Source organism: Scomber japonicus, chromosome 6, assembly GCF_027409825.1.
Source record: "Scomber japonicus isolate fScoJap1 chromosome 6, fScoJap1.pri, whole genome shotgun sequence".
NCBI lineage: Eukaryota > Metazoa > Chordata > Actinopteri > Scombriformes > Scombridae > Scomber > Scomber japonicus.
Genome location: NC_070583.1, coordinates 16,752,174 through 16,764,075, shown reverse-complemented (window position 1 = coordinate 16,764,075; position 11,902 = coordinate 16,752,174). Strand labels below are relative to the sequence as shown.

Here is an 11,902-nt window from a genome sequence, read left to right as displayed (position 1 = left end):
TAACTGATTTGCCCCACTCCCCCTCCAAGATCAATACAATTCACCTCATCTTGTGTTAATTAACTTTATTACAGTGTAGCGGCAGTGGCAAGTGTGTATCTTCGATCCAACACTGACATACAAACTCAGGTTATAAAAACACAAAACACACAGTATGAGCAACAGCAGTGCTGCTCTGCTCCAGTCCTTTATGCTTTATATGAAGTGTCTTTAGGAAGCTGCTGCTTGTATCAACAATGCTGTGGCAGAAGAAAGTAGATACTCCTCTTTAGTGTTAGAGGAGGACCTTCCTTCACTATTCATTTAGGGTTTTCTCAGATGTCTGGATTCAGGAGATTGTTCTGGATCTCACAAACCGAGGTGAAATTTGGATAAATAAGAGCAGGCTCCCCTCTCTGTGTAAGGGATTAAAGGCAAGAACACTACAATCATCTTGAGTTGGTTTGACTTTGCAACATCCTGTCATCACTTCCTTATGACATAGTTCCTGTCTTCCATTTAGAAAATAAAACACTGTGGCAGTGATGCATCCGTTCCCGTCACAGTTAAATCATAACAGACGATGGAAGATCCAAATGTTGATGACAGATTTGTTCATTCTGTTCTCCTTGAATGCTGCAAGTCCTGGGTAGAGGCATTCATTTAGAAGTGGTGTTGGGAGTTTCCCATGATGTCATATACTAGCAGACGAGAGAGTCAGGGCAGCATGACGTAGCTCTCAGCAGTTTCCAGGACATACAGGTTGGACAGCCCCGCCTGGTCCTCTATCTGGTGCGTCTCCAAGACGACCATCCTGCAGCGAGAAGGTTAAGTAGGTCAGAGGATGTCAAGCAGGGATACTGTTAATATGCAGGACAGTATCAGTCTGATGTCAGTTACAGTGTTGGAGAATAACTAGTTACATGTAACAGTGTTATGTAATCTAATTACAAAGTAATGTAACTGTAATCTGTTACAGTTACTGAGAAAATGTGTAGTTAAAATACAGTTACTTATGAAAATGTTGATAACAAACGGGGATACATCTGAAATCAGACCTTTAAGATTTTGCTCAGGAGGGTTTTTTCCTCATTTTTTAATATTTAACATCTTACTGAATACATATATTGCTGTTTTTAATTATTTGAAATCAATATTTTTTAAGCCTTCTTTATTTTATATTCCAAAATCTACATGAACTAATGAATACATTTTCAAATGAGAGATAAATCTCGCTTAAATAATAATAAATCATGTCAGTATCCATGAAAAACATCTGAACTTAGATTTTGGTGCTTAATGTGTACACTTAGAAAAGTAATCAAATGTAATAAGTTACATTACTTTGATGAAGTAATTGAAATAGTTACATTTTAAGTAGGGTAACTAACAATCTGTAACCTATTACAGTAACCTTCCCAACCCTGGCAAGTTATGAATGAAGATGCAAAACCAGAATATAATCTAATATTCAGATTAATTGCTGAATTTAAATATATTCCTGATATTCACCTCAGTTTCACCTCAATAACTGTTTATCACATCAAACGGTTCCTCAGTGATAAAATCCAAGATGTGTAATATTAGAAATATCAGTCTAATCAAAGCATAGCTATTGGTGTTTTTTTATGTGTTTTATATTTGTTATCATTTGACATCAACAGAAGCAGAGCTGATTATTGGGCAGCACCATGTCCGAACAAGATAAAGAAAAAAGCACCACCTGCAAAAACCTAAATAAAGATCTAAGCAACAGGACGTGTCTTATCTTTGTTTTTATTTGCTATGCTGCAAGGTCTCTTTTGCAACACAGCAGTGAGCAGCGAGTGAAGATATGCCATACTTGTCTGACTGCACCAGTCTGTAGATCTTCCTTGCGTCTGTGGTTTCCTCCAGCACTTCAGTGAAACCTTGTCTTTTCCTCTGCCAGCCATGACGCCACACTGCTAACAGCGTGTCCTCCAAATACACTGGGTTAATTGACAGAAAAACAGAGTCAATGCTTAACTTGGATTTGGTAATGCACCCCTATAACATTGTGGACTTGTGGTAGATACAAATCTAAATCAAGTGCAGCAGAATCAGAGAAATTAACTTTTTTATTCCATTTCTTCTCAACTCAATTCACTCAACTGCATAAATTCAGGTGTCTTATGCTACTAGCTGCTAATATAACTTATAATAATATAACTTTTTTCAATCCCAACTGATGCTGACTCAACTGACATCACCTGACACAGCTCTTTCTGCAGTCACAAAAGGCTTTATACACCTTTTTTCACATATGCAATACCTGTAAACAGACTTTTAATGTTTAGAAATTTGGTGAACTTCCCCTTTAACTGTCACTGGATTTGTCACTGGATGCACTCACCTATAGACTCCACTTCATGAGCGAAGGTGGTCTCATAGGACATAGACCTGTTGCTCTTCTGCTCTCCCTCCAGGCCTACTATATGTACTGACCCTGTGGAGATAGAGGGGGGTAGTCGACAGTTTATCACCTGTTACATCAGTATGGAAACATGTGAGTAGATGAGGACATATAACACTGAATTTATGCATTCATTATAAATCACATTATTACAATTATTGCCAGATCATTACGTTGTCTATATATATATCTGCCACAAACTTAAAGAAGAATAAATGCCAACATTTTTTTTAATTTATTGGTATTTTGATATCAATATCCCACTAATATCCTGATTATTTTTACCTTTGTACACATAATGACTGATGTAGGAATTTGACTCAGTAATACAATAATAGAAACAGTACAGTAATATCATGACATATTGCACCATAATGGGGTGCATGTCTTCTCTAATATGATAAGGGGGGAAGGGGCACATTAATATCAACACCTGTGCAATGTAATGCAACCCAACACATTGGAAAACCATGAATCACATGGTGTCTTATGAAATGTATTGGAACAAAGAGGTTTTGATTTAATAATAGTATTTCTTAGAAGTCAGAACTGGTAATGTCCGTTGTTTTTTTAAAGTTTTGATTATTTCTGTCATTTTTAAATGCCTGTAACTCAAATACACATGTAAATAAATAACTAAATAAAAAAGGCAGTTTCTGACGGAAAAGGTGTAGGGTTTATAACACCACCAACCTTCTTTCCGTCCATTACAAAATTCATATATATTTATTAATCATCTTATTTTTAAAATATTTTAAGTCTTACACATTTTCAAATTTGTGTTGTGATGTGCACAGCTGTATAATGTCTGAAAGCTATTTTATAAGGTAAGGTAACTTTATTGGTCCCCTAGGGAGAAATTCAAAATTGACACAACAGTAGTCTTGTAATGGTGAAAGTGATAAAAAAAAATAAGAATAAAAATGAAATAAAATACAATATACAATAAAAAATCTCTGTGTAAAATAATTTGCAATCATATAAATCTACAATGTAAATAAATTCCTGATAATATAAACTGATTTTAAAAGAAAATTGCATTTACTTACTTTCTACGAGGATGAGCAGTGAGCTGCTGTCCAACTGGTTTACTTGAACAACATCTGCACAAGGTTTCTCTGTAAACAAACACACACACACACAAACATCGTACTGCCATCATTAACAACAACAGCAAACTAGCAAAGACATAAGCGGAATGTTTGTCCCTCATTTCTCTCAAAAGCTGGACGTAATGATGCTGTCTCCACTTACCCAAGCCAGAGTTGGTAAACCAGGAAGTGTTGGAGTTGAGGTTGATGTAATCTACAATGACTGGTATGTTGGGGTTGGACCCCCGAGAGACACCAATACACACCAGTGGGTACTCATACTGGGGCACCACCACCATTTGAAACACCCGCAAAGGGTTGGGCAGGGGGAAGTCGAAATTCTGCAAGTCAAGATTTGGGTATTTAGTCGTTTTTCATCTCACGGAGTGCAGCTCACAAAGCAGATGGCTTAAGTGTTTTGCCCCAAAACACTTAAAACTGCAACCTTTTAGCCACAGGAGGGCATATAACTCAGGGTACCAATAAGTCTCTCCTCAGAACTCATCTCATTTTATGCTCAAAGGTCTAAAACTACCCCTTAAATTTAATGGCGACCATAAAATGTTTTATTTTCCTTCCAGCAGTCATTTAATTAGCTGCTGTCAGTGTTAACAGTCTAATAAAAAAATGTAAAAAATAAAACACAGACAAGTAACAATCATCCAATGGAATCACACCATACAATATCTGAACTTAGACATATTTTTTGGTATCATTTTTCTATCCACATGTATATATATGTAGCATTTAAAACCTATTTAGCATTTATGGGTTTTTTATGCTTTTATTTTGCACACTTTTTTCATATAAAGTTTCACCTGTAGTGCAAGATTAAGAAAAACTATTTTATTATAACTATTTTATATGTACGTTTATACTATTTTATTTTAATGTTTTATTTAACACCCCCCGCCCCTCCTCCTCCTTTACAGGAAGAGGTTTTGGGATTTCGATCTAATGCTCTATTAATTTCATGGACCTTGCAAATTTTAATGGCTGGACATTTGAGCTCTGGAAAATTATAATGATTGTGTAACAATTTTCTGCCATTTTATATACAAAACAGTTAATCGAGAAAGTAAATGGCGGATTAATTGGTAATAAAGAATAATCTGCAGTTGTAGTCATACACATACCTTAATGAGCATGAACTTGTGCATTGGCTCGTACCACTGCAGCAGCACCACACTGGACTCCAGAGCACAGACCAGGAACACACAGCCTCGCTGTGAGTTATCTGCTGCAGGAGACAGGACAGAAAAACAAGTTTTAGTTTAATTATCTCACATATCAATCACATCAACACTGGAAAACTGGAAAACTGTGCAGCATCTGCATCCTTATGTAGCTTCAAAATGAAAAGTGAAGTTTAAAGGGACCCTGTGGAGTTTGTGACCACCAGCAGCACTATGGAGTCATTTCTTATGATTAAATGTAGGATTCACATCCAGCACGAGCCTGCGGGTGGCACGATGTACTCCTCCTGCTGGTATCACGCTGTCTATATAACTCCCTCGCTGTAATCATTCCTCCTGTTCATACTGACTATTAGAAGATCTCCTTCAAATGTGCTTTCAATGGAAGTGATGGAGGACAAAATCTAGAGCGTGTCCACACAGCCATTTAAAAGTAGATTATAGCTTATATGAGGCTTCAGCAGTCTGAGTTAGTCATATCAAGTGGATATCTGACACATTTACAATCTTATTAGCATCAAATTCCCTCTTTGTGTTTCTCTGTTGAGCTGTGGTGGAAGTAAAGTAACAAAAAGAGGGACATGGGCACTAAAAAGACTGTAACATTGAAACATATCTACTTGATTCGATTCATTTGGACAACTTTTAAATACATTTTTGCACAGGAGGACTGTGGATTTTGTCCTCCATCACTTCCATTGTAAGTGCATTATGAAGGGATCTTCTAATGGTCAGTATGAACAGGAGGAATGATTACAGCAAGAAAAAACTATTTCAATGTTCATTTGGGCTCTTGACTGCTACTTTAAAGGTGCTGCTCTTTGTGTGTTGTTATTTGCTTTGGTAGCAGCACCGGCCACATCCATGTCCATTTCTCAAATTACAGCTAAACAGTTCACTGAAATATGTTTGTGAAAACATTTGAAGCAAGAAATAAGGAATGCACTAACATAATCTTGATCCATATATGATCAGAACTGCCGAGTTTGATAGTCAGATATTGGTGCTATAGTGCGACATCTAGTGGCTGACGGATGGGCTTGGCAAATTGTGAACCTATCCTTTAATGCCATATTTAGAAAATTTGTGAACCTGTTCTTTAATATGTGGTGGTGGTAATGTGCAAACAAATATACCAGTGTGCTAACAATGGCGAGGGAGAAGCAGACTGCAATCTAGTTAACATGGATGTAATCAATGCACAGTTTAAGGAAAATCAACATTTTTGTTAAACTTCAAGGAAACACACTGAATGCAAACTTACATATTGCTTGTTTACAAGAAAACTCCACAGGGCATATTTAAATCCTCACACACAGGCAATAAATACAAATAAATAAATACACTAATGAGGCAGAGAGGTGATAGAAGAGAAGAAGTGTAGAACCTTTCCACTATCAACTACATCTGAACACACACACACACACACACACACACACACACACACACACACACACACACACACACACACACACACACACACACACACACACACTATGGCAGTAAAGTAAATTATTCCCTAAATTCAAGAATATATCTCTGCACACACATAAAATCATTATCTGGTCTTACCAACTGAGCAGGTCTTGCAGCCTTTGGTGTCAGGTATTTTACAGCTCACTGCACATTTCCTGAACACAAAATAGATAATATAGTTTTTTAATGTAAAAGTGTTTTGAGACAAACTGTTCAAACTAAAAAAAAGAGAAGGAGCGACAGAAAAATGAAATACAGAGGAGAAAGTCCAGCGTTACCTAGGTAACAGCCGATGAGTCGGCAAAGGAACCATCCTCTGGTCTCTCCGAGCCTGTTCATACAGCTCCTTCAGTGAATGGGAGTGAAGCTGGGATGATTTACCTGTAAACACACATCATGCATTTATTGTTTCTTGGCCTAAAGTGAATTAGTAAATGTTATAAGAGTTAGAGCTGAAGGAGGCGCAGAATTCCTTTTGAGCTGTTAATTATAACATCTGTTCCTTTTGTTTGCAGCTCCTCAATATGTCCTTTAAACAGAAAGAGCGTCTCCTTAGCATATCACCTATAGCTAAATGAGTTTTCAGTTCTTATTCAACATGCTTCTTTATTTACCTGATATAGACATGAGGACGTTATTAATGATGTAGAGCCAGGTACACTTCCCCGGATACAACTGAAAGAGAAAGAGAGAACATCCATTCATTCACTGCGTCCTTATTACTCTACTCAAATGATTTTGCTAACTTTTTAAAAAGTTTTTATTTGCTTTTGTAAAAAGCTTTTCTGATTAAGTGCCATCAGACTGTTTCTGTGCCAAAGTAATGTCAGATTCTGGGGCTCAATGCTGTCACCTTGTTTCCAACCCAAAGTCTGTAAAATATTGTTGTAGCTCTGCAGTAAGTTAGATAAGGATCCTACCAGCTCCATTGTGGTCTCTGAGCTGTTGAGGTTCAGGGTGTAGATTCCTTCTTCTGCCCCCAGGATCAGATGCCGGTCTAAGGTTAGGGGAAGAAAAGAGACACACAGGCTGGTCAGACAGATATAACAAAGGTTTTATAGGATTAAAAAAAGAGAGAGCAGTTCATTTACTGTGTGCTTCTGTGTGTTTTATTCAATGATACAACCTTTGTTAGCTGGGTTTTCCCAGGTTGTGGAACAGTTTATTTTCAGAGGACAGCCATGGAAGATCTTTTTAAAGTAGACCTGGAAAAAAAGAGGTGAGGGTATTAAATTATTCATTTGATGCCAGAATGACTCTATTTTACTGCCTTATCTACGAATAAACACTTGCTCACAATGATAATGCTTCAGCATGTTAGCAAGCATAATGTTAATGTTAATGTTGTTACTTGTATTAGCATTTTTACAACTAGCACTAAATAGAATATCATCAGTTTTTTAAGTTATTTAAAACCAAAGTATTGAATAAAATGAACTTTTGACTGTGATTGATTGAACAGTTTGAAGTTATTACAGTTCATTCTCTGGAGGCTGTGAACGTGTGTACCAAATTTCACAACAATCTAGTTTGTCGAGATATTTTAATAAAGAACTAAAATTCAACCTTGTGGTGGCTAAAGAGAAAAAAATCAGAGGGTTTTCAATGTTATTAGAATACATTGTCTGGGAGAACAATACTGTCTAAAACAAAGTTTGTGCCAATCCACTAAGTAGATGCTGAGATACAGCACTGTTCAAATGTCTTAGGCCACCATTAGATTAGTTGTTTTAGCAATGTTATAATGACCATATGTAATTATTTCTCAATATCTTTAATAGATTACAACCAGAAAATACAGGAAATGTGTATGCAGTATTAAAAAACAGAAATATTTAGTGTGATCTCTCCTTACACTTGAACAATAGCAGGAACCAGGCTCTCTAAAACCTAATGGGAATGGGACCCTAAGTAATGTCATCACTAACACCTGTATTTATCCTACTATTTCATGTCAAAATGACTGCTGTGAAAAAGGTCAATTACACCAGGTTTGTGCTTTACATACACATTTAACTCATTGGAAGCGTGCTAATATGTATAAGACCAACTTTCAATCATATCATTCCATTCAAAATGCCAGAGATTACACAATTTGACAGACATTAAATCACCTGGAAAGAAGAATAAATAAAAGATAAATCTGAACCTAAATCTGAAGAACAATTCTGGGAAGTGCTGAAAGAAGCCTGGTAAAATATACCAGAAGATTTCTTCACAAAACTTCAGGACAGTTTCCCCAAAATAGTTCAAGATGTGCTTAGTGCCAAGGGAGGTCACACTAAATACTGACCTTTGCCTGTAGAGGGCATATGGATGGTCATTATAGCATTGCTAAAACAACAAAGCTACTGTAGCTAGTGATGGCCTAAGACATTTGCACATAAGTCAGAAGTTTGATCTGCTGATGGTGTTAGAAGAAAAGTCAGAGGATCACCAAAATCATGAGAATATACAGACCATGAGTAGCTCTTGATTAAAAATGTTTATAGTTTATAGCTTTTCATTTTATTCTATTGTGCTTGTTTTTGATGTTTTACATTTTTATTTATTTATCTTATTATTATCATTCTATAGTTGAACCCTTCTTATCAATTTTATTTGTCATTTGTCTTTCTTAACCTAGCTTTAGTCCAACTTTTATTAAACTTCTTCTATTTTGCTTTTCTTTTGCCTTTTTAATCTATTTGAACCTAATTTGTTTCTCTCTAACTTTTAATAACCCTTTTCTCTTATTCTCTCTTATCTTACTTATTTATTTAATTATTTTTTATCTATTCAATGATTTATTTTCACTTCTTTATTTTCACAGCTTGTCAATCAACTAATTGCAATGCACTTTGAGCTGTATGAAAGGTGCTATAGAAATAGAGTTTGATTGCATGATTGATTGATAACAAAAAGATGCATTTAAATCCAATGAATAGCTGTAGAGATATTTCAGTATGGACCAAAGCAGTAGCAAACAGACAAAGACATCCCTGGAGGCAGCATATTGAACAAAATGAGCCACTATCACGTCAAAAAAAAAGAAGAAACATGAAAACAATAACATCATAAAAGGGTATCACTAAACAGTATTCTGTGTTTAATATTAAAAAAGGTATAAATTACACAGCAGTTTTTTGTGTGGTGTGGCTTTCTGAATGTTTTATGTGGATCTCAGAGGGGCAACATCCAACTTGTGATCTAAAGCTCAAGATATTCTAATAAATATTTGCTGGATTTTAAGCTCTGACAGTCTCCCTTGGGTAAAGAGATGGTACACACATGTGCAAACTTCAAACACAAAACCCCTCCAACATCTCAGCTGCTCAGCAGTAGCATTTTAGATGAGGGTAGGAGGGGGAATTATTTTGTCAAAGCAAAAGAAACTCACAGGAGGTTTCTTCATAATGGGGCTGACACACTCAGCGGGGTCCTGAGAACAGAAAAGGGAAAATCTGATGATGAGTGTGTCAGGATGCAATAACAGGGAGAAAGAGAAGATATGGATAATCAAAAAACGAAATGGAAATACATGTGACTCATTTTCCTCCATTATCTACAGCTGAATACGAGCTTCTGTTAATCTTTCTATCTGTGCTATAAACAGACTTTTGATTCCTGTCACAAATGCACTCTTAGTTTCTGTTACTTCTGGGGATATTTCTACTATAATTCCTGTTCTAACTAGTGTGTAGTGTTGACTGGAGAAGCATTAAATTCATTTATATGACACAAACATTTAAGTGATAACAGGCACAGAGCCAATGAGTGCAAAGCAGGCGAAAAAACACTTTTTTCCCAATTTTTTGATCCTCTGTTTTACCTTCGATGGGAGATGCCGTCTGCGTATGCCTTTAGGGGGGAGCTCAGGAGGAAGGAGGTCTGCTGGGTTCTCATTCATGTGGACAGGTAGGGACAGAGGGTCTGGATCATACACACACAAGCACACACATGCACACACACACGCACACACATGAACACATGGTGAGAAACTGTGTGATATAATACAAAGGTAGATGTATGGACTATGGACTTCTTTCTAGACAGAAATGCTTATGCTTATGCTGGTGGAAAGGTCAGAGTTCAAATATATTAAACCCTTCACTTAATCCTCTTTGATTAAATGACATTTGCCTCATTTCTGAACATAGCCAGTATCACTAAGGGATATGTTCAGAAGTTGCACATAACCACACCCAACAGTGATATCACAGCATCCTGTTTGGTAAAGTTAAAAACACTGGAGATCAGTCAAAAACACAAGGCAAGGCCAATTGATGTGTGTAATACATTGCAGCAACATGGCAATTCAAAAATTAATCATCTTTGATATTTGCATCCATGGCGCGCAGGTGGTCGAGTGGTTAGAGCACATGTCATGTACGCAGCCGATAGTTAACATGTTACTGAATACATATATTGCTGTTTTTAATGATTTGAAATCTATTTTCTTTTATATTTTGTAAATAAATCATGACATTTAGAACACTTAAATTGTGTCACAGTAACAATTAAGCCCATGCCAGACTTTTGACTTTTTTGATCAAATAACCAAAATGAACTAATGAATACTGTACATTTTCAAATGAGAGATAAATCTTGCTTTATAAGAAATGATCTCTCTTATAAATCTTGTCAGTATCCATGAAAAACACTGAACTTAGATTTTGGTGCTTAATGGGTACACTTATCTAGTAATCTGTAACCTATTACATTTCCAAAGCAACCTTCCCAACCCTATTTGTACTATTGTAAAAACTTTACAGTCAAATTCACAGGTATATTGTGTATGTTGATATTTACTTCTTCTCATATGTTGTGACCTAAGCACAGTAGAAATGTGCAGTGGCTCACCTGAGTGTCGTGTGGATCGTGGTTGGGGTGTCGGTCGGACATGCGTCCCACTAGAGGTCCTCATGAGAGGAGTGGGAGCATACAGCGAGCAGGGTTTCCTCGAGCGGTCATCCTCCCCCGCCATGCTTTCCTCTGAGCTGGTCCGTGCTTTGGGCTGTGCACATGGAAACATGCAGATATTTAAATTTCATGACCTAGTTAGTAATTTTAAAACAATTTAAAACAGACAGAGCAGGAAGGGGTTTTGATGTTGACCTTTAGCAGGGTGTTATTTTTTACTTCTTCTGTGGTTTTATGAGTATGTACAATCAGTCAGTTCTCTGATACTGATCTTAGATAGTGGAACATTCCTATAAATTGATGACATTTCCAAGTAATATGATGAGTAATTTGATAAAACTCCTAATTGAATAATGCATTCCAGTTATCACAAAAACCCTACTGATATTAACGGCCAAATAATATTGCTTGATAGTGAAATAACATAAAGGAAAAAATATCAAATGTGGTCTGACCTCTTGAAAAAAATGTACTAAAAACTGGCTGTTTAACAACTTATGTCTGAAGTTTTAGTCTTTCCATGAATGTTATAAAATCCAAAAATGTGATAATGATTATATTGACATGCAATAACATGTTATATCAACAGTAGTTTTCATTTTCATTACGTTTTTTTAATGTGAATAGAGTGTAACAATAGTTTTAGACTATTAAGACTTTGGCTTAACCTACATACACTGATAAAACCACGTTCCATGTATAGATTTAGTTGTTTCCTGCACTCAATACACACCTTTGGAGGAAGCGGAGGTGGGGTTTCATTATTGGACATGATGAGACTGTTAACAGAGAGAGTTTTTCAGTGTCTGGTTTGTTCATGATTC

At 36.3% G+C, this 11,902-nt stretch overlaps 1 protein-coding gene across 1 annotated transcript in view; it reads right to left on the bottom strand.

Moving 5' to 3' along the window:
- Positions 1-75: 75 nt before the first annotated feature.
- The window catches only part of LOC128360712 (mitogen-activated protein kinase kinase kinase kinase 5-like), a 37,477-nt gene continuing 25,650 nt past the window's right edge, over positions 76-11,902 (bottom strand). Inside the window, exons 18-32 of the mRNA XM_053321205.1 lie at positions 11,812-11,857; positions 11,019-11,172; positions 9,988-10,088; positions 9,556-9,597; positions 7,303-7,381; positions 7,097-7,173; positions 6,791-6,851; positions 6,455-6,557; positions 6,273-6,331; positions 4,641-4,744; positions 3,668-3,845; positions 3,463-3,531; positions 2,354-2,446; positions 1,823-1,949; positions 76-793 (exon numbers count right to left, since the gene is read on the bottom strand). Coding sequence (XP_053177180.1) covers positions 697-793; positions 1,823-1,949; positions 2,354-2,446; positions 3,463-3,531; positions 3,668-3,845; positions 4,641-4,744; positions 6,273-6,331; positions 6,455-6,557; positions 6,791-6,851; positions 7,097-7,173; positions 7,303-7,381; positions 9,556-9,597; positions 9,988-10,088; positions 11,019-11,172; positions 11,812-11,857 — 1,390 coding nt within the window. The 3' untranslated portion in view covers positions 76-696. The remainder of the gene's footprint in view (positions 794-1,822; positions 1,950-2,353; positions 2,447-3,462; positions 3,532-3,667; positions 3,846-4,640; positions 4,745-6,272; positions 6,332-6,454; positions 6,558-6,790; positions 6,852-7,096; positions 7,174-7,302; positions 7,382-9,555; positions 9,598-9,987; positions 10,089-11,018; positions 11,173-11,811; positions 11,858-11,902) is intronic.